The sequence below is a fragment of the Plectropomus leopardus genome, chromosome 1, assembly GCF_008729295.1.
Source record: "Plectropomus leopardus isolate mb chromosome 1, YSFRI_Pleo_2.0, whole genome shotgun sequence".
Lineage (NCBI taxonomy): Eukaryota > Metazoa > Chordata > Actinopteri > Perciformes > Serranidae > Plectropomus > Plectropomus leopardus.
Genome location: NC_056463.1, coordinates 23,261,301 through 23,283,745, shown reverse-complemented (window position 1 = coordinate 23,283,745; position 22,445 = coordinate 23,261,301). Strand labels below are relative to the sequence as shown.

Below are 22,445 nucleotides of genomic sequence, written 5' to 3'. Positions count from 1 at the left end.
TAATAAGCTTGGTCTTTTATGTCTTATCCCTGCTTTTTCAGAATGTACACAGAGATAGTAACATCACAAATGAAAATCAAAAGATTAGATATACTGTGAAATAGTATGTAGTGCATTGTTTAAAAAATAGTTTGAGTCTAGTTGACTTTAACTCGCTGCATGAAAGTAGTCTTCATCTCAAAAACTCAGTTGTCATTTCAGATGATGAAATCTGGAATAAATGCTATAGCTACTAGTTGCTCTGTAACAAAAGATGATGCATTATCAGCTGTGCCAAAGAAATAAAATGGTATAAACTTCCTGTCACGTAAGTGGGCACAGGCATTTCTACTTGGCATCCCCCCCACCCAGCTTGAAAGTGTTGTAAACTGATGTGCCGATGGATGAAAACAGATTCAAAACAACACAATGTTAGATACAGTACAAATTTAATGCTCACTCGTTATTTTGCGCCTTGTTTTTATCTGCTAGCTTAATATATGATTTCAACCCATTCATGTCAGATGTTGCCTGATCTGGCGACAGTGTGTTGCTGTCTGATCTGTCTGTGGAAAAATGCAATTTTAGTATCAGAATGTTTGGAAAATATGTGGCTTGTGGAAAAAAATGGGTCAGGTTCTTACTTCTGTGACTATTGAGTTAAAGAATTGGTCATAATTTGTCCTCATATTCAACTCTGCAATTGGAATGAATAGACTCAGGACCGGCCGCAGGGCAGTGGCAAAACCCACGATACAGATACAGCAAATGACGCTAAAGTGCAACTTCTGTTTTTTGAACTGTCTCTGGTACATGATAGTAGCTCTCTACTTGATGCCAAGTCCACTGACAGACAAACAAATCCTATGTTAATTCCATTAGGTGTAGTTTGACAGTTCTTGCTGACGTCTGAGCGAAGCTGCAACCTGTCATTCACCTGTTGAACGGCCAGTTTGAAATGATATCTGTTCCAACATGCCTGCTGAGCCCTGCCAGAGGAGTAGAAAATTGTGAGGTTACATTTTTACAAGTTATTATTCAACTTCAAAATGATTTAGACAGGATAACTTATGAATGCATGAATTCATGATGCTGGTATGTATGTTGGATGCAAACAAATCTAAAAACATGCATGCCTGAATGCTGTGCAAAATTACATCTAATTTGCATCTTCCTCTCTGCTGCCATCCCTTCATTTATACCAAGATCACACATGTGTTAGCCCATAAACGACAATACGAGATCAAAGAAACAATCCTCTCAAAAAGCCAGTCTAAATGTATTATATACACCTCAATTAATTATTACACGTTACACGTCTTTGTTGAGCCTTTGACTGGAGCACAGAGCTAGCTCTCTGCAGCACTGCCTCAAAGAGAGCAGGGAGGGCAGCTGCTGTTCCTCTGTCTCTCTTTGCTGTTATCGTTTTTACCAGACAATTAGGGGATAGACCATGGTGCTTTGATGTCACTGTCAGCCCTGTGGTCCTCTGAGTCGCCGCTTGATCAGCTCTAATTCCAACGACAGTACAGTGTTAGAAGCAAGTGAAACAAGAATTGGATAAAGCAATTGTTTCTCCAATTAATGGAAGGAGCAGTCTGGCGTCACATTGGACATGAATGCGCACTGGTTTTGAAACATGCATGACATAGACTTAAGAATACAGAGTGTAGTAGAGACACATGCTAAGTAATGAAAACATGCAGGTAAGTGTACAAAACACACACACACACACACACACACACACACACACACACAAGAGATGGCAAGATTTGAACATTATTATCATAAATTTGAAACTAAACCAGCTGATGAGGCCCATTCAGACCCAAAGCACTGCATAGCCTTGATTCTTTGTGTAGTGATGGTTTTGATAATGAACTATGCACAATGAATTTTGCAAAAAAAAAACACGTTATGTTTACTGGACTCAAGCTCAGGAAAGGGAGGGAGGAAGGTGAGGTTGTTTAAGGGAGGGATGACATAACCTGGCTGTGAGCCCAGCTTCCGGAGAGCTCACCGCCTTCTCCTGTTGCTATGGTTACTTGCAGCAAGTTGCCGAGTGAGGACGGTTCCGTCATCAGCAACGAATCAGAGAAGCTGAATTCCGGCAGGGGCTTGACGGTGCTGAAAGTCACAGCACAGCAGAAACTGACAAAGGAGGAGACGCGCAAGAGGGACGGTGAGAGTCACACACTGATGCAAATACAAATAATTTATTCTACAGCTCCTTTGCAGACAAGGTCAGATGTGTCACAAATGCCAAAAAAATATTTTCCCTCCTGCGGGAAACACTTTTCCAGTCTTTTTCTCAAGCACACAGGTACACTGAGAGATATGCATTGCCACTGCAGCTCTTTTTTTACAGCCTGAAAGGTAGCCACTCAGCAGTAAGCAGAGATGGACCCGATGAATATGCATGAGACAGATACTCTGCTGACATGATACAGTATGTCAGACTAGTGGATGCTGTGACATGCTGGCAGAAACACATACACACATTCACTGATGAAAAAATGCAAAAAAAACCTCATGAAGTTTCACATCTGCTGCTTTTCTAAGATGCAGAGCAGTTTAAGTAAAAGCTCTTCAGACGTTGAACTATTCAGCGTTCTATTCTTGGCCACAGAAGCTAAATGTTCCACATTTGGTGGGTGTGAGTTAAATTAATCTAACTCAAACACCCTGCTTGTAAATTGGATCGAGCTCGCTAGATTATGATTTTCTTAATGGCTGGATTTGAATAATTCATCAGCTGAGTTAAGGGAAACTAGAATTGAATCCAGTTTGTCTGATGTCAGATAAGGAATGAAAGTGCAAAGTCAGTCCCTTTCATCTATCACAGAGATGCATTGCCACAACCTTTTGAAGCCAATGCTATCTTTGTGATCTATCGTCTCCGTCCACAACTTCATTTGCTGACACAGGCGATGGATGTTTGACATAATCCCACAGTGTCAGCCACAGAGAAACAAGGTGATGAAAGAGAGAGAGGGCGGTGGAAGTGGGGCAGATGGAAAAGCAAAGAAAGAATGAGGGAAAGAGGGAATGTGACCGTTTGTCCCCCTTTTGACTGACAATGTAATGATTAGAGGTATTTGCAGTCCCTTTGTGAGTGAACTCCCTCTCTGTTCTTCAGATCCATATGACACCTCCTCTGGCTCCCTGCAGCTTATTTCCATAAAGCCCATGGCGGCTCAGCCCCACTACACACATCCTGCGTCTTCTGACCGTGGCCAGGACTCAGCCATCGTCAACGGAGAGGTGATGCACACGCATGCATCCATTTAGAGACATACACTGACTTTCATGAACACGTTGAACACTATTTTCTTTCTACTGAACAACACTCGTCAGCCGTATTACCCCTGCAGAAAGAAGCGTGCATCTACTGCTCACTCACCAATCAACACTGAGCTTGCTAATATTACAGCTCAATTGACAGCATTCATGTTTACATCTCATGCGAGTGTAGTTCAGTAGAGAGAAAATAGTTCCAACATGAAACTGCTCACACCAAGGTCTGTGGATTATCTTTAGTAACCAGGTCATGATTTCTGCTTTGAGCACCACAACCCGAGTGCAATCTAGTTCCAATATATTCAAGAGAAGGCAGACATCTCTATGGCCGATATCTCCAACACACAGCAACTCACACCAAGACAATCTAGAATAATAAATAAGGTAAGAAGGGGTTTTAGTCAGTTATGTGGAATAAAATTGAATTTTCTTTATGTGCAAAAACATCTACAGTATTCTTTTAAGTCAGTTACATAATTTCTAGCATCATACGACTTAATCGGTTGAAGCTCTGACCTCCAGTGACTACATTAGAATATGATCAGGTGTTTTAAAAAGTGTAGTTTTTAAAACTCTAAAGGGGTATTTTCCTGCAGTAATCATAAACATGTCCTTGTCATTTCTCTATTTGAAATATGTTTATTTAGATATTTTCTCAGCTCATCCAAGAACTATTCCCCAAAAAAATCTAATTTAACACCTGTACAGTAAAGTAACTGTTATTGGTAGACGACAGTACATCTGAAAACAATTGGTTCAATGAAATGCACCACACTTTTGTTATTTTTTGTTATTTTTATTTTTTTATTTTTTTTTATTTCATGTGCGTTATTTACAGTTGCGCCCACAAGAGGGAGCCAAAATAATTGGAGGTTGACATTAATGTCTTTTAGAGGTTGTGGCATGCTGCTCAATTTTAAAGCTGGGAGGATGGTATTTGTATTTTGTGAAACTAGACAAACTAACGTACCAATTGGTACCAAACATGTCAGCATAGCATAGCATAGCATAGCATTGCTTAGAATAGCATAGCTAATCAGCAATGCTAAATTTGAGCTTGGAAACAGCTAGCATGGCCATTTCAAAGGTGGCCATTTCAAAGGTGTCCTTCAAACTCTAACCTCAAGATATCTGAATGAAAGTAGATTATCTATTCACTCGTGATTCATTCCTAATTTTGAGAAGTCTTGTTCCCTGTAAATAGATTGTTCCTTTTAGTCAGTGCACTCCTTCAAAATAAATGACCATACTTATCCTCTTAAAGAAAACAACAACCAACCTATTTGAAGAACGATGAAACGCCTAACACATATACAGTATATACAGATACATAACACAATAAAATTGGATTTTTGTGTAAAAATGTTAACTATGCACATAAATAATTTTTAATACTAATGGTAAAATAAGAAGGCAAAGTATATCATTATATGATCCTTTAACTATTATATTGACTTAGTTTTCAACTAGCGTGTATACTTCCAACAACATAATCAAATACACTAAATTCAGTTATGGCTTTTGGTTTTGTTGTACTGCCCCAAGATTTTCAGCAGCCCAATCTGGACACCCCTATGGAAAATTTATGGTGGTGCCACTGGATTTTTAAGCGATATAATAAGCATGAAAAATAATAATAATGTTTATGACTGTAATACTAACTGTATTGACTGTAATTTTTAAGCTTCTTATTCCTAAGAACCCTCCTATTTTCATCCACGTCTTTTTAAAACAAAGCAGAATCATACCACATGCAGCAAGAGGAACTGTGTGTCTGTTTTTGATTTGATCTCCTCATGTTTCTTTGCATCCTGCGCTCTTTCCTCTCTGCAGGTGAACTTGGCTCTGAAACAGAAGTCAGACATTGAGCACTACAGGAACAAGCTGAGACTGAAGGCTAAGAGGAAGGGTTATTATGACTTCCCCTCCACAGACGGCAGCAGCAGCGGTCGCGCCGTGGCACAGAGACAGCGGCATGGCCATGAGAGGGCAGCCGGTGAGCATGGCAGACCACTGGAGCCTGATGATGAGCGAGGTTCCACTTATGTCAAGTCTCACAGGAGGTGAGGGGAGAGTGGAAAAGCAAGAGGAACCTAGGGTTTGGCTGAGTGTAAAGACAAGGGTGTGAGGATACAATTCAAGCAGTCACAAAGTCCTGCAGGTGAAAGTGCTGCATACTGGTTGATGGAGTTTCTAACCATGGCCAGTTATCCATCCCTGCTGACCCTGCCTTGCCTAATTAGCTTATAGATAAGTAAAACTGTCTCCTCTAATGTTGTCATTATCCTGTCGTAGTCGGTAGTAAGAGACCCATCAGACCTGTCTGATTAATTTGATCCAAGTCCTGAGCTTCCAAAATGGAGATGAGAGGACTGGCAGAGTCTTGGATGGTCCACTCTGCTGGTTCTGTCCTTCCTCTGCTTTACAAATGCATGTACAGATGGATGGAGTCTTTGGTTATTACAGATTCAGAGTAACATGGTCACATGAGATTAACATGTAGCCACACTAGCTCCCTTAATAGTGAAAGCAACTTTTGAATTTTGGCTTGTGTTTCGACTAAGCGAGGGGTTAAATGTTGCTATTTTTATATCCCACCATGGTGAGCAAGATAAGGATTTCCTGTCAGAATTACTGTGTGGCAACATGCGTTCGCCTGACTAAAATTATCATAGCAAAGCAGGCTTGCTGATAAGCATCTTTGTCATTGAGTGCACATTGTTGTTTTATTAGATGCTTTATCAGTATTGTATTTGCTGTGCAACACCTCACGAATATCCTCATACTGGGCATATGGCACATTATTATTAGAATTACTGTTGATTCAGCTCTTTTACTTGATGTCCCTATGAGATATTCTAACCTACTGTATCTATTTTGTCTGCATCGCAACTTTTTGTACCTTTTTTTGAAAGGAAATCAGATACATTTCTCCACTTTGTTCTCCACCCCCTCCACCCTCCACCTGCCTTTCACTGGCAGGCACTCTGAAACCATGGCAGAAAAGTAAGAAAGCTGAATTGAAAGGATTTCAATAAATGATAACTATACCCCAGGCCTGATTTATACTGAATCCATTCTTTACTCCATGTGACAGGCACTCACAGGTAGGGCAGACGGACTATCGCAGCAGACAGAGTCTGAGCAGTCCCAGTCCTGGAGGAACAGAGATGGACCTGCTCGTTATGAGAGAGAGACCGAGGAGAGGCATCCGCAACAGCGGCTATGATGTGAGTCAGATCTCATCACCAGCTGACCCTGACTCTCAACAAGATGCTGTTAAAGGTTCACTGTGGGATTTAGGAAGATATTTTGGCAAAAATAAAATACCATGCTCTCTTCAGTATGTAATCACCTGGAAACAACAACTGTTATATTTTTGTTACCTTGGAATGAGCCGTTTATATATACATGGGGAGCTGGTCCTCATCCACAGAGATCAGCATTGATACACTGCCATGTGTCTGCAGTAGCCCAGAGCAGACAAACCAAGCTCTAGATAGGGCCATTTATGTTTTTGGGTCCGCCACTGTAGTAAGCAGCCCCTCTGTGACAAAAACGTCAGAAACCCACTGATTTGTAACAATAAAACAGCTTTATTAAGGATTTTACGAAGAAATCTCTGCAGATAATTTGGCTTCTGGTGAAACCCCCAGAACAATTAACACAAGGAATTCTTACCAGCAGTTTTAGCCAGATTGATCTGGGATCCTCACCACTGAATGACACAAAATCCTCCTAAATCTTACACACGGTTCCCCTTAACTTAGCAACTTCTCCATTTGAAAACATAACACCTACTCTAACTGTGATTGACAGAGGGGCCTTTAAAATAATGTCTGGTAATATTAGGTAAATATTTAACTTGTTATCTATATTTATAATGTGCTATAGGGAAGAACTGTTGAAATAAACATTAATACATGTACAAATTCAGATCATAATTTAAAAAAAACAAACCTAATGCCACTGTATTCGATCTAGTATAAAATGGAATGTGAAAATGGAAAAGACTGTAATTAATTAGACCTTGTCGGTGCTAAATTTGTGCCTAATTGCCCTTTTTAAGGCACTATGCAACCACTGAGTGAGGATATCAGACATTCTACTCAGGTGTGGTTTCCAGCAGCCAAAGGAAGGAAAGTGGCTCATTTATAATTAAGAGTTGAGATTTATAAGACCCTGCCGTTTAGATATGTAATGCGTCTCAGGATGGCTGGTTTAGGCCTCCACTCTTTTATTGTTCCATTATGGCTCGGTGTATGGCTCTTTCTGTCATGAAGTCAGAATACCAGTATGTGAGCTCCCAAGAGTAATCCAGCAGACTGTTCCTAAAAAGTGTTTTCATTCTGAGCCGTCCTTTTGTAAAAAATATGAGCAGCGGTAGAAATATTTCAGTGAACTGCCACTGACCTGCTGCCAGCCATTTTGACCAGTCACAGCAGGAAAAACGCAGATCTAAGTGGCTCTGATATTGTTGTGGCTCAATGGCACAGCTTACTGAAACACTTATATGGAAAATAAATAAGTTATTATATGGACAGGTACTTTTCCTCCTATTGCAAGTCTGCTATGGAAATCGCCTGTTTTGCATTTAATTTAGATAAATCAGTATTTTGGGATGCAATAAATGAGCAAAAAGTCACTTGACAAACTTCAGAAATATATTTCAGAAGACTCTTGGCAAGCTCTGAAATTTAAGGTTATCCACACAAATACTAGTAGTAGTGGTAGATTCTTGGTCAGTTTGTGTTTGCTGTGGCTAAATTCTGTCTACCCAACTGTTTAGCTTTAAGAAATATGGCACAACAGCCAATACAAGCTACACAGTCCTTTGTCAGAACTCCTGGCCCTGTTTATTACAGTGGGACCAGTGTGGCTGCCGGCCCCATCGCTGCAGATGCAAGCCTCTGCCACTCTGTGTTGCAGGGCAGGCTGATTTATGAGGTGCACTACGCCAGGTCTCCTGTGGCTACACTCTATTTGCACAGGAAGTAGGGCAGCCTCAACTAGTGTTCATTTATCACTGAATATAACAACTGGATAGATTAAAACAGAAGCCAGGAGATGGAGAAATTACAGTGTATGAACAGATGGAGGGATTTTTAAAAATGTGAGAATGAGAATGAAAAAGAGGTAGCAGGTAAACAATTAAGATGGAGATGATGTAATGATTATACAGAGGAGACAGGATGATGCTTATACCGTCTATTAAAATAAGAAAAAAGAAACAGGAAGAGTAGATGCTAAATAGCATAAGCACACATACAATAAACCTCCAGCAACTGCCTGAGGTCTGATCATATGCTGTATTACCTTTACAAGTCACAAGTAACTCTCAAGTCTTTGTACTCAGGTCCAAGATCTAAACTTTAAGTGTTGAGTCCTAAATAAGTCTTAATGCGCTCTTCAACAAATGTAATGCCAATATCAAATACAGAAAAATCATTAATTTTTTTATTTGTTGTTAAAAAGTAACTGTTCTGATAAGCTAACGTTAGCTAAACATTAGCCCACTAACTATGTTAATATTAGCCTCAACTTACTGTTCTCTATTGTTCAGTGTTAAATGTCAAGTGAAGTTGGAAGTTGTTGCGTCTTAGTCTATAATTTTAGACCCGCAATGCATAGTACAATTCATTTTTTTTTGGACCACCAGGCAGTTTTTGTATGTTAACAAAATAATCTTTGGTATTATTTTTTCCAAAAAGTGCTTAGTAACATAACATGAGTTATTCATGGTTCTCTCCTGCAGCTTGTAACTTTACTTTTAAATAAAATACCTTTAGTATGTAATGTAAAGTAAGTAAGGCTTTATTTATATAGCACTTTTTAAAAGCTGCAAAGCTCTTCACAAACACAATGAATTAATTGAGTTTCAGTAAAACCAGACAAGACCAACACAAAAAAATAAAAACATCACACATGGAGCTGCTGTTGGAAGACTTGCCTATCAAGTGTCAAGTATTTTCAAATCAAGGCCCAAGTGAAGTCACAAGTCATTTTTGTTAAAGTCCAAGTGGAGTTATATAGGTTTTTTTATTTTTTTATTTTTTTATTTTGTCAAGTCGAGTCTTAAGTTATCAAATTTGTGACTCAGGTCTCCCTGGAGTCCAAGTCATGTGACTTGAGTCCACACCCCTGCTTATAAGAACAGAGGAGTGGAGGTTATTGCTCACTGAAACACACTGTCTGGTCCTGTTGGCTGAACCTGCTGTGACCAAGCAGTAACACAGCTGGATCAAACTCCTGCAGCTGACTTGTCACAGAAACTCTGTGTAACATTAATCAGCTGCTTCCAGCTCAGTCAGCACCCTGTCAACAACCCACTGAGAGAATGACAGAAGACATTATTGAATTTGCAACTTTCCAGCTTTCTCAAACTGCATCTGTTGATATCCTGTTAATTCAGGAAGGAGAGATTGAACTTTCCAATGGTGTAAATCAAAGCTTGCCTCACAGTGTTGCTGCTAGAGATTTACCCATACAAGCTGTCATCATGCAACTAAGTTAGTTAGTTAGTTAGTTAGTTAATTCATTTATTGTCCACAGTGTGGAGATTTGTCTTTGGTCTCATAAAAAACAACAAGCAGAACAACACAACAACAACAACAACAAACAGCAACACTTACACACAGACATCTTCAGGGCAAAAAGCAGGACAGCAATGGCAGTTACATTACAACACATCAACGGGACATGGTGTTCAGTGCCCCAATTGCATTAGGAATAAAGGAATTTTTAAAAATATTACGATATGACATTATATTTGGGAGTTTACCGTAAAACTGTGCCCAAGTTTTGTATCCTTTTATTACTGTATGTATAAATAATAAATAATTTGCTTCTCAGTCAGATCCCTCACACACACTATCATTTGCTATGGTTCCTGTGGATCCCTTAAGGGTCTTAAAAAGCATTGTATTAATTAATCTAAAAATAAGGCCTTAAATTGTATAAAAATGTATTAAATTCATCTTTCAAAAGTCTTAACAATGCTAAGAAATGGGAAGTAGGATTTTATGATTTTTTCTTTAATAATTTACCAAATGCCTCTTTGTTTCCAACCAGGAAGGTCCGCACTGTCTGCTAGCTAGCTGTCCCTAGTCCCTAGCCCCTGTATGCAGGATGGCATAAGGAAGTGCAAATTTAATGGAAAATTGGGTATTTAAGTAAGATTTTGAAACAGATACAAGTCAGTGCATATAAGGGGGATTTTATGAAAAAAATGTCATGCAAAGAAAATCAAGGCAGCAGAGTTCAGTGAGAAACACTAAATCATGCAGAAAACATGCCAAAAACACCAGGTATTTCCCCCAAAAAAGTCATGTTTTATGTTATAATAAACATTGGGGCAAAATTGTCCCTAACCCTAAGTAACTGATACTGGTTCATGATATTTTCTTTAGGTCTTACATTTAATTCCAAGTGGCATTTAAAAAAAGTCTTAAATGTAACTCAGCTACAAGAGCCCTGCTAGCAATTATTAGCAAGTCAAAGTTTGAATGTGTGTTGATTCTCATTTCACATCCTCTAATGAATGTTATGAATGTTATTATATATGTTTTAGACTGAGCCTGAGTTGATTGAGGAGACGAATGTTGACCGTCTCATGGGTCCACGGGGATACATGTACGGCCGGGGCTTGAAAGGCCACTCAGAGACATCCACTCTGAGCTCACAGCCGTCCATTGATGAAGTGCGACAGCAGATGCACCTGCTGCTGGAGGAGGCATTCAGCCTGGCTTCAGGGGGGCAGTCCACATCCGGAAGGCACTCCCATCACCACCATCCCCCTCCTGACCACTACAGCCCTGCGCCGCCTCCCCTCCCATACGCAGACGTGGTCACCAGCGCACCGGGTACAATGAGCTGTGGACGTGGAGGCCTGCAGTGGGTACCATCTTATGGCGCAGAAATGTATCAATGCAGTCTGCCCAAACCGGTAGGTGGGATGAGATTATTTCCCCTCTCTTTAGAACTGTGTAAGAGTTTATGTAACCTTAAATGCCTTTCACTATCTGTTTAAGGCCTTTCGCTTCACCCAGCTTCCTGAGATGGCCATGGGTTCTCCTCCCCCTTTACCGCCTCGCACTGGACCTCCTCCTGGGACCTCCTTAAGACGGTAAGGCTTAATAGGTCTCACACACATATGCAGGCAGACGCAGACATACACACACGCTGTCTCGAGCATCCCAAAGCCCATCAGATATTCCACATCTATTCACATTCAAATTCATATTCAGGGACCAGATATTCGCCAGGTAATGTGCTTTGGCCAGGGTGATTTTAGGCCTTGTTTAAATTTGAAAATTGAACTAGTGCATTGAGAGATGGCAAGAATGTTAATGAGGGGCTCACTTTTCCAGATGGAGTGTGTCTGCCATCTAGTGGCACTGACAAAGTATTTCAGTAACTGTGTTTTTGCCTCTCCTCTCCTCTGTCCAACTTAGTTCCACTTCTGACTTGGGGCCTAAGGGAAGGAGCTCAGAGACATCTGTCACTGAAATGCAGAGTCAACATGACAACAACCCATATGGGCCAACAATTAGAGCAGCACTTCCATCTATCACTGCAGAGCAGCCTGTGTCCAACTACTCAGGTAAGCCTGTGAGGAGATGACATTGCACTTCAAGAGAAACCCATAACAGGCCTTGCTTCCTTGACAACATCCATTTTTCAAGAATAGTGATACATGTCCCGAAAAAAAATCTTCAGTGAATGTCAGCCTCTCTTGTCTTCTCTGTAGGAAACCCAATAACAGCTGTCTACGCCATCCCAGCCACCAGGCCCGGCTACTCAGAGTACTTTGTCTCCACACCACCCACCTCCTACCACAGCCCCTCCTGGATGTCCTATCCGCCTGAACCTGAGGATGTGCCGCCACAGTGGGCAGACTCTGTAAGGAAGCCCGTTTTGCTTGCTTAGGAAGCACCCTGTCCTTCTAAAAAATTAAATAGATAAAAAAACTGAAAGATGAGCAATTTATAGAGGTAGAAAAATGTGACCAGATGTCCTAACGTTTATAAAAAATATTTGCCAAAACTGTCACCATATTCACACAGCATTAAATGAGACAGGTATTCTGTGAAAACAATCATACTCCTGTGCCTAATCTGTTGCCTTGTAGCGATCCAGTGGACAGCATGTGAACAAAACCCTCTAAAAAATGTATCTAACACAGCTCAAGTCAAGTCAAGTCAGTTTTATTTATAAAGCCCATTATCACAAATCACAATTTGCCTCGAGGGCTACAGCATACGACATCTCTCTGTCCTTAGACTCTCACAATTACAGTAGACAAAATGACTCAGAGGAAAGAGAGAAAGAGAGAAAAATGGTAACAATAACAGAACACATGATAATAGTAATAGACATAAACATCAATAAATGTAATTTATGATGGCATATAATAATGCATGCAGATATTGTAGTTTATGTAAGTGGTGATAACAGTCATAGTGGAGGCATGACTAATAATAAAGGCAATGGAAGTTGGCGTCAGTGCAACCAAGACCCAGGACACAGTCACAGCCACAGACAGGACCACAGCACCAGCACAACCACGCCCATGATCCAAGCTGAGTCTCAATCATGTCCATCATGTTTGTGAACTGTCAAATTAGACAGCACTGATCAAATATGTGTAAAGATTGTGTAACTGCGTTGCCTATTTCTCACCTCAGATGTTTTAAGAAACATATTTTAGTGTACTGTTTAGCTGAGAAAATAGGTTTGGCCCGTTGGCTGTGCCTGGGACTTTGGTCAGCTTTTTTCAACATGACAGCTGGGTCAAAAGTTCTGCATTTTACAGCAAAACAGGACACTAAAATATGTTTCTGAAAACATTTGAGGCGAGAAAATGTGAGCCAACCACCATGTTGGAGCACTACCCACTGGCTAGACCTACTTTCTCATTTCAGAGCAAAACAGTACACTAAAATATGTTTCTGAAAACATTTGAAGGGAGAAATAGGCAATGCAGTTACAGACTCTTGATTCAATATTGATCAATGCAGCAGAGTTGAACAGTCTGACCAAATTTGACACGATTGACCACTGCGTTAGAGACTCCTCTGTTCTGATTGGTTGTTTTCATTGGGTTGTGGTAGATCCTGACAAATGCAATTGAAGCAGTTATTTTTTATAAAAGACAGAAACTATAGCTTCAAACTAGGACAGTCCAAGTGTTCAAGCATTTGTTCAAATGCCCCAGCAGCTTTTTGTCCAAATTATTAGATGTTTACAGAAAATAAACTAATCTAAGACTGACTATTGCAATTGATTTTGCAGCATTAAGGCTATATCCAAATTTTTTTTTTTTTTTTTTTTAAGGAAACCGAAAAGAAAGTCTTTGATTCTTGCTCTTGCTAGTATGGTTAGTTTAGTTAGTTTGATTATTTTGTCATCTTACAGAGACTACAAACAGCCTGTCTTCTGGCTTAATACAGAACAGTCAAGAAGCCCCAAACAAATCAATTCTATACGTTTTCATTGCATAATTGAATACAGACTAGAAAAAAATGTTGCGATTGTTTTAGAGTGTTATTGAAATAACTTCACTTCCTGGTTACTGGGATGTTTATCCTGACTTCTGGTCACCCTACGAAGCCAGAAAGTGAGCTACATTACTGCAACAGCAAACACTAAAAAGGGATAAACACACAGTAACACACGATATGAATATCAGTGGGGAAACGTGTTGCTGAAATTGCCTCTTTGTATTAAAACATTATTTTTTGCAGATTATCTCACTACATAAGTCTTTTTGTGCTCATGTTCCTATCTGCCCTTGAAAAGAACTGGGCCTCATTAAAAAATAATCCTCCTACCTTCTCCTCTGTTTTTCATTAAAGTTAGACGGGTTCCATTCGTCAGATCTGGAATAACCCATGTGACCCTCCCCTCCCCTCCCCTGCACAGGAGTCTCCTTGTTTGTATGGACTGTTCTCTTTTTTTCCCTGTCTGTTTGCCTGTTTCAACCAGATGTCTTCATGCAGTGTCTTTTTGCAGAACCAGTGTCATTTAGAAACCATTTGCTGATCTGAATTTATGGCTGGCGTTGAATGGACACAACAAAATACCGGGGTAGTTGAGCACATTTCTTAAATGACCACCTATTTTACTTTTCTTTTTTTTCTTGTGGTGTAAATCTGACTCTTGAAGATATTGTATCAACATTCAAAAGTAGTCCATTTTGGAGTTCAAACACTGTTTGAACCAAAGTCCATTTCAATATCATACACTCGCACACTAGCTCTCCCCACTCATTACTCTCCCTTTCATTTTGGTTCATTTATAAAGATTTTTCCCTGACACAAATGTGTATATTTTCCCTTATCACCCATTTAATTCTTCTAAAGTAGTGGTGCAGGGAAAATGTTCACTCAGCAAAATAACGAAAAAACTGTCGCATATAATACTGTATCCTTTTAATTATCTAATTGGCAGCCATTATTTACGTGGGTAGAGATAATAACAAGTTGCTGTATCGCTGATTTCATGTTTACCCTGTTTTCCAGGTGCCCCTTCCTGGGTATGTCGAGGCTTTTCCTCATCCTCGCTACCCACAGGGGAGCCCCACCAGGCTGCCTCTCCAATACAACCAGGCACTGGAGCAGCCGCCCACTGCCCCTAACACAGCCTCCCAGCAAAGCCTGCCCCAGGTGGTGAAGGACATGGACAGCATGCCCCTGAGCAGCCTCTCCACCTCTGCACTCGTGCAGGCTATCCGTCAGGAGGTGGCCAAGCTGGCGAAGAAGCAGAATGACGTTTTTGAGTTCTAGTTTGAATTCTTGTGTGCAGAAAAGGGTTAACTGTGCGTTGGTCTTCAACAGAGGTGCACAAAGGTGGTGCTCCTTCAGACTGATTTTTGATGTTTGTACTGTCAAATGGACTTTACCCACTGATTACCCACTGATAAATTTCGTTTTACACATCATTGATGTTTGGCAGTTCCTGATGTAAAGGAACAGAAAAGATTGGGGTTTTTTTTTAGAAAACAAATGCCATCCCCTGTCAATGATGTCCCAAGTAACTACATGCATCTCTCTTTGTAGATATGTCAATAGGATTCGCTAAATATGGAAAATATAATTTTTCCCGGGATTAGACATTTTTTTGTGAATCAGCATCCATTAAATAGAGAGAAGAAGTAGCATTGTTGTCTGTACCGAGAGGACCAAATACTTTGTGTCAGACAGTATAAGGATAACCACAGTGTATATGAGCATGTACAGTATAAGGACATCGTGTATCTTATCTGCTTTCATGGACCATTAGTTTCAACAATATCAGTTCATTCAAGCATCCATACCACATCAAACTAACAATTTCTTTCACTTTAAATTCTTTCATTTCTTTTTTACATCACATTGTAACACCATAGCAGTCACAACACTGATTGGCCTTGGTTGTCTAATGATTTTTAGAGATTTATAGTAGTTCTTGTTAATTAACACATAGATTAAATACAATATATGTTTCTGCATTTTTAGGTGAACCCAGTCGAACAAGAAATCTTAAATTGCATCTGTCTATATAGAAGCATCTATTTGTTTGGATGTACATAATGTACACTGACTTGGCTGACATTAAGTACTAAAAACATTTTACTTCATTATATGTTTCTCTTTTCTCAAAGAAAACAGCAAAACAATTCTTTGGTTGTCAAAAACACAAATTGAAAATTTGCACAGAGTAGCAGTTTTATAACTTGCTAGGTTTAAGATGCACAGATGATTCAATGCACACACAACCCCAAAACATCTGTCACAAAACAATTCTCTTCGCTGCTGGAAATAGTGCCACAGTTTCTTGTAAAGTTAAACTATAAACAAGGCGGGTCTCTCCTTTGTTTACTGCCCTTAAGACATCTTTATGGTCTCAATGGGTACATTTCATGAATGAAATACAACGTTCATGTAAACTGTTGACCTAATGAGAGGTCCTACATCAATACTCCTGTTCTAAGAAGTTTTACGTGCACAAAACTTTGTGTAACATTGTGAATGTCTGCCTGAGTGTCAACTCAGATTGAGTGTGCAGCGCAGCACATGTCGTGTTTCAGAAGCACCGTGTTCAGTGCGGAGCATCAGTTCGCCCTGGAATCATCCAGTTTGTGAGGTGCAAAGTGCAAATAGGCTTAGGTAGACATTTACCTGAAAAGGCAAATTTCATTTTCGCAACTTTGTTGCTTCTTCACATTAGTCATCCATCTCTATAACATTTTAAGTCATCCACACAAAACATGACAGCATGACAGAGCAACATTAGTTTCTCCAGGTCACATAAAAACATCAGAAATATCAGCATGTAAGAAGAGGCCAAATTAGATGAACCAAAAAACAATCGAGTAAAAGCCAGCAACTTAGGACCCAGACATCAGACAGATATCAAGTACAGAATGAAGTGCTGAACAGAATATAGTTCTTTGACAAAAAAAAATGTATTTATGGTACATGTTAAGCAAAATATCAAGCCCTCTGATAGCTACTGGAATAAAGGAGATTTGTGTATTCCACCAGCAACAAGAAGGAGGGAGGTCGACTTTTTATTTAGTGGAAGATTAGGGTGTTCAAGGATCCAACTAGCCTTTTTGATGAAATTCTTTGATTAATATCTTGAAGCTGCACTTTCTTTTTCTAATGGAAAAACTAGATTGATCATTTTAATCAGCTTTGTCACCCCTTTTTTTTAGTCTGCTTTCAAAATCAGACAAAGACCATCATACACATCAGGGCAGTGCACAAAACAAAACTGTAAAGTATTCAGTAAAAACTCCCATGAAACAAAAGTCATTAAATCATCGCACACATGAAAGGAATTAATATTTTCTCGTAACTCATACTCACATTTCACTGTGGCATAAAAACCCTTCAATAGGTTATGATGAATTCTTAATGTGGAGTCGCTGGCTCGGGAATGGAAAGTGGGACTGAGTGCAGATGAGTGCATGTAGGCCTATAGCAGGGGTCCTGCAGTAACATTCAGATGCTATAGATCGCCTACTTTTACTATATTATTGCAAATCACATGGAATGCTTTGCTGATTATTATAATCAATGCTGACAGATGACAGTTGAGACGTAAGAAAGAAAATTGTGAGTGAAAATGCCTTTAAATTATTATTTCCTTTGGTGGAACAGTTTTGCTGTCCCAGCAGTCCTGGATGAGTTTAGCCTTTTTTGCATTATGACTTTTAAACAAAAACTCCCCCTCTCCCAACAAATGTTCTTTTATACTCATGCCTGTTGGTGTCTAAGTAGGTATAAGGAAATACTGTATGTCTTAAACTCAACAAGAACTTTGTTGTTGCTTGTTTTCCCAATATTCCTTTTACCCATTATTCAGAGGAGCACTTAATGTCTTAAGAACTGTACTAAATACAGTGAAACCATTTTTTTTTTTTTGTGTGTATACCAGAAGTGAACACCTTTCCACATTCTCATGCTGGATAACTGAGAAAACATAGTGATATTAAATAAAAGGGTTCTAGGTGGTTTATTGGTTTAGAAAAAAAGATGAGTATTTATTCTATAAAATGAAATATGAACTGAGCTAAACCTATTAAAAATTAATGTCTTTTTGTCTTCCTGACTGGTTTCTAATTTCCTTTTTATCATCTGCTTGATCTTGTTATATTTGATGTTCCTCTGAGATTGATTTGATAGAGAGACCACGAGACAGATGGAGAACGAAAGAAATATTAGCCTACATGATTAAAGTTAAATAAAAGATTTTATTAGAAGAATCAATCATCAATCCGTGTCTTTAATACTTCTTTTACTTTCTGCATGCCACTTTTCCTGATAAGCAATATCCAAGGAGTTGAAGTAATTGTTGCATAGATTCACAACTTCTACCATCTTCTCCAAGAATGAAACTTAAGGTCTTTTTCAACATGGACCCTTTTTCCCCATATTTTGCATCTATGTGATAATAGATAATTTTTTTAAATGGTCGAGTGTTGGGAGAGACCACAGTAGTGAAACAGGCTGCAATGTGAGTCCTACAAGCAATTGTGCACTGTCAACAGTGGTGGAATATGTTTAAGTACATGTAATCAAGTATTGTACTGAAGTACTTGTACTTTACCTGAGTACTTCCACTTTATGCTACTTTGTACTTATACTCCACTCCATCATGGAGGTTAATCAGAATCAGAACCCGGTTTTATTGCCAAGTGCATTTACATATACAAGGAATGTGACTTGGTGTTTTAAATATATGCTATATTATTTTTTTATTCTTTCACTGCACTACATTTATTTAATAGTTTTTGTTACTAGTTACTTTACAGATTTTGATATATAAAATATGATAGACTAATAAATTAAAGTGTATTGATGCAAATTCAGCTACCTGGCAATGTATGAGCTACTTAAACTGGCTCCACCTTCACCAGATTACATTTAAGTAATGAACACTATTGCATCAAAAATTATAATTCAGTGATTTATTTAATTCCCAAAAGGGGCATAAAGAGTACTTTTATTTGGGATAGGCATACATTAAGTATATTTTTATGCTAATACTTTTGTACTTTTACTTAAGGTAAGACTTGAATGCAGGAGTTTAACTTTTAAAGTATTTATGCACTGTGGCACTGCCACTTTTAATTAAGTAAAAGATCTCAATACTTCTTCCATCGCTGACTTAATTTACATTCATTAAATATAGAACTTGTTTTTGTCAGTTGACATGCTGAGATTTTTATCTGAAGTGTCTGACAACCAGAGGTGGAATGTAAAGAAGTACATTTACTCAAGTACTGTACTTAAGTACAATTTGAGGTACTTTTACTTTACTTGTATTCTTTTAATGCCACTTTATACTTCTGCTTCACTGCATTTCTGAGGGAAATATTGTACTTTATACAAAACTTAATTCATCTAAAAGCTTGTTATAAATGATTTTTATAAATCAAACCACTCAACAGATTATACAAGTATAGCTGGAACAATTAGTCAGCTAATCAATTGGCCAACTGACAGACAATCAATTGGCATATAAGTTTTGATAAACACACTAATCTATTTTGAATAATTGTGAGGTTTGGGGTGTTTTTGTAATCTTTGAGTACTTATACTTCATACTTTTTTTTACTACTTATATTTTGGTATGGTATGAGTACTTTTACTTAAGTAAAGGATCTGAATCTGATCTACTTTCTCAACCCCTGCTGACAGCATTACAAAGCGGACCCGCGGACCACAGACAGAAGTGATAAGTTTTATCAGTAGACTGTTCACATGTTCCTCCCTTTTGCGGATCTATTTCGGGGTCAAGTCAGTCTCGTTCTGAAATCTCGCGAGAACTATAATGTTGCCAGAAAAACAATGGCGGGAACGTCGTACTACTTCGTAATGGCGTCTTGCCATCATACACTTTCCATACAGAATACACTTTCACTTTCCCCACCAAAGTTAGGCGTGTGTGAGCACGGGAAACACGTTAGAAACGGGCGAAAGGCTCCAGGTCAGAGCCGTCTCCGTAAGTGAGTATGCCTCTCTGCTCCGTCTTGTTTTTGAACTGGTGTGTGGCATTTAATTCATAAACAGGCCGCAGGTAAACAGGTGTGTCATGTCAGAAAGCAGCATGGCTGCCGACTTCTTTTTATATATTTCTTATGTACTTGCTGTCTCTCTCTCTCTCCGACTTGGTCCAAACTAAATTTTGCACGGTACTGGAGCGCTGCTTTGTTGAAGATCGGCGATGTTTCGCGCCGATCTTTCATTGCATTGCCCCACAGAAGCTAAAAAATTAGGCATCATGTTTTTGTAACAGCCGATCGGAGCTGGAGGCTATAAATTCACTGCAGAGCCATTTGTGCTCGGTATTGAATGCCGATTGTAATCTTTTCCATTGAATACTACAGTCAGATGTGAACAGTTGTTAATGTTTTATTGAGGAGTGCAAAAAGAGTTTGTTGTGTTAAAGAAAGTATAGTTTAGTGTTAAATGAAAAAGCCTCTTTCCAATGTCATGGCAATGTGGGAAAAATCTGTGAGAATTCAGAGCGACATTTCTGCTGGAGCTAGACAGTAATAAACAATTCAATTCAGTTTAATTCAGTTCAGTTCAAACAACTTTTTAAACCCCACTAGGGGCAATTAGTTAAAAGCAGCATGATAAAAAAAAAACTACAAAACAAACCCACACAAAACCAGTCTGGATCAGCAAAAGATGAGGAAAAATTAACTTTATTTCTCTATCGGGTCCGTTTACTGTCAGACACTTCCACTAACAATCTGAGCCTGTCAGTGGCCAAAACAATCACTTTTATTGGTTGTAAATTAATGTTGCAGAAATGTCTGTAGGGATTACACTGCAGCCTGTTTTGCTGGACCAGTTCAAAAAAAACTGTTGTCTCCATTTGTCATTAAGACACAAAAACATGGGGAAGTACAATGCTCAAAAATACCCGAGTTTCCCTTGTATGCTAGTAGGGATGTCCTGATCAACTTTTTTTTGCCCCGATCCTGATCTAAGTCATTTGATTTTGAGTATCTACCAATACTGAGTCCTGATCTGACACTTGTATTTACCTGGATAATTCAGTTCACAATTCAAGTCCTTTAAAGTTATTAAAATCAATCCAGTGTGTATGGTTGACAGTTTAATAGCTCAGCAATACAATCCAAGAAAAGGATGTCTGCATCCAACAGTTCCCAAGGGTCTTTTTGTTTTTACAAAGTAACAAACAATCTAAAAATATTTTTATATGGATATTATTACAATTTCACTTAGTGCAGTACATTTAAAAACAACAAAGAAAAAAAAAGCCAAGTAATCAAGCTGAAACGTGTCTTCTGAAACTGCTCTCAAATCCACTTAATGTCGCATTTTGATAAAAGGACAAAACACTTTAATTGAGTTATATAATCACAATTCCTCCTCGAAGTGTTATAGTTGAACTTTAACATTCCCAGTAACGGCAAATAAAAAATCAGTCACAATTCAGCTTATTACAGCATTATGGTAAAACTAGTTCACTGAAAATGAACAACAAAAATTTCAATTCCACCTAAAGTGGTGTAGCAGCTTCAGCTGAACATGGAAAAAATCAGTCTGTAATTACTGGAGTTTTCATTACAATAAAACCTGAATATCACGCTCTCCTGCTCTCTCTGTGTGACGGCGGACGTAAACAAAGGATCGGGCAGGGTGCATGCTCAAAGTAACTGATCTGGATTAATTAAAAAATGTGTCGATCTGGCCCGATAACGATCCGTCTGATCCGATCCCTACATGCTAGTTTATAATTGTTGTTAAGGGCTAATTAGTTGCAGAGGTGATTGTTTTTGCCACATATTTACATGACAAGGATGTCGAAGGTCCTCTGTGTGCTGATGCACCGCACTGAAAGCTTACAGATGACTTTCTCAAATCAATTTCTCTCGATCCTCCGGTTCACTATCGGCTGTGTAGTATAGTTGTAACGTGCATGATGCCATTCTTTTTTAGAGGTGTTTAAAGTCTCGGGACTATTGGGCTGATGAGTAGGGCAATTGTAAAAATTTTTGGTTTTAATATCATTAACCAAACATTTCAAACTATTTTGATACATTTTTATGTATGTCATTTTTAGCTGTGCTCTCCTTGTTCTCATTCATGAAATGTTTTAGTCACAATGTTTTATGCTGGATGTAACACATTATAATACCTACAAGGTACAAGGTAACTTTATTGTGTAAGAAAAATGTCACAAATGTCCGTAGTTTGAAACGTGTAAATATGAAATGGGTCCAACCAGGTTTTTGCAGTTGAGTTTCAATACTATGCAACTACTACAAACAAAAACAATACTTGTGTAATATTTTAATATCATCCAATTCGGCAGTATTTAAAGCCGAGACAACTACTGAGTCATAGACATCAAAGATACTGAAAGCATCTCAGTGTGAACTGAGCCTGCATCCACAGTGTGAAAGGCACTGGACTGTGCCACAAAGTCTATAGTAAAAGAAGTACACGCCGGCATATCAGGTGAACACAAAACAGTTTTCTACAATTAAAGGAATACATCTATTTTGATGCTGTTACTAAGCTGGACACTATTTCAGTGGTGTTGCAATTGAATTATGTTCCAACATTCATGCTCCCCTCAGCATGAATTGAAATAACTTTAAATTTTAACCCTTTAAAACCTGGATGGACGTCAGT

The 22,445-nt window shown here is 38.8% G+C and overlaps 1 protein-coding gene across 1 annotated transcript in view; it reads left to right on the top strand.

Annotated features, from left to right (window-relative positions):
* kiaa1549lb (KIAA1549-like b) overlaps positions 1 to 15,780 on the top strand; it is a 69,084-nt gene extending 53,304 nt beyond the window's left edge. Inside the window, exons 14-22 of the mRNA XM_042484563.1 lie at positions 2,031 to 2,161; positions 3,119 to 3,243; positions 5,113 to 5,342; positions 6,377 to 6,509; positions 10,850 to 11,224; positions 11,310 to 11,404; positions 11,733 to 11,881; positions 12,029 to 12,180; positions 14,802 to 15,780. Coding sequence (XP_042340497.1) covers positions 2,031 to 2,161; positions 3,119 to 3,243; positions 5,113 to 5,342; positions 6,377 to 6,509; positions 10,850 to 11,224; positions 11,310 to 11,404; positions 11,733 to 11,881; positions 12,029 to 12,180; positions 14,802 to 15,065 — 1,654 coding nt within the window. The 3' untranslated portion in view covers positions 15,066 to 15,780. The remainder of the gene's footprint in view (positions 1 to 2,030; positions 2,162 to 3,118; positions 3,244 to 5,112; positions 5,343 to 6,376; positions 6,510 to 10,849; positions 11,225 to 11,309; positions 11,405 to 11,732; positions 11,882 to 12,028; positions 12,181 to 14,801) is intronic.
* Positions 15,781 to 22,445: the final 6,665 nt, after the last annotated feature.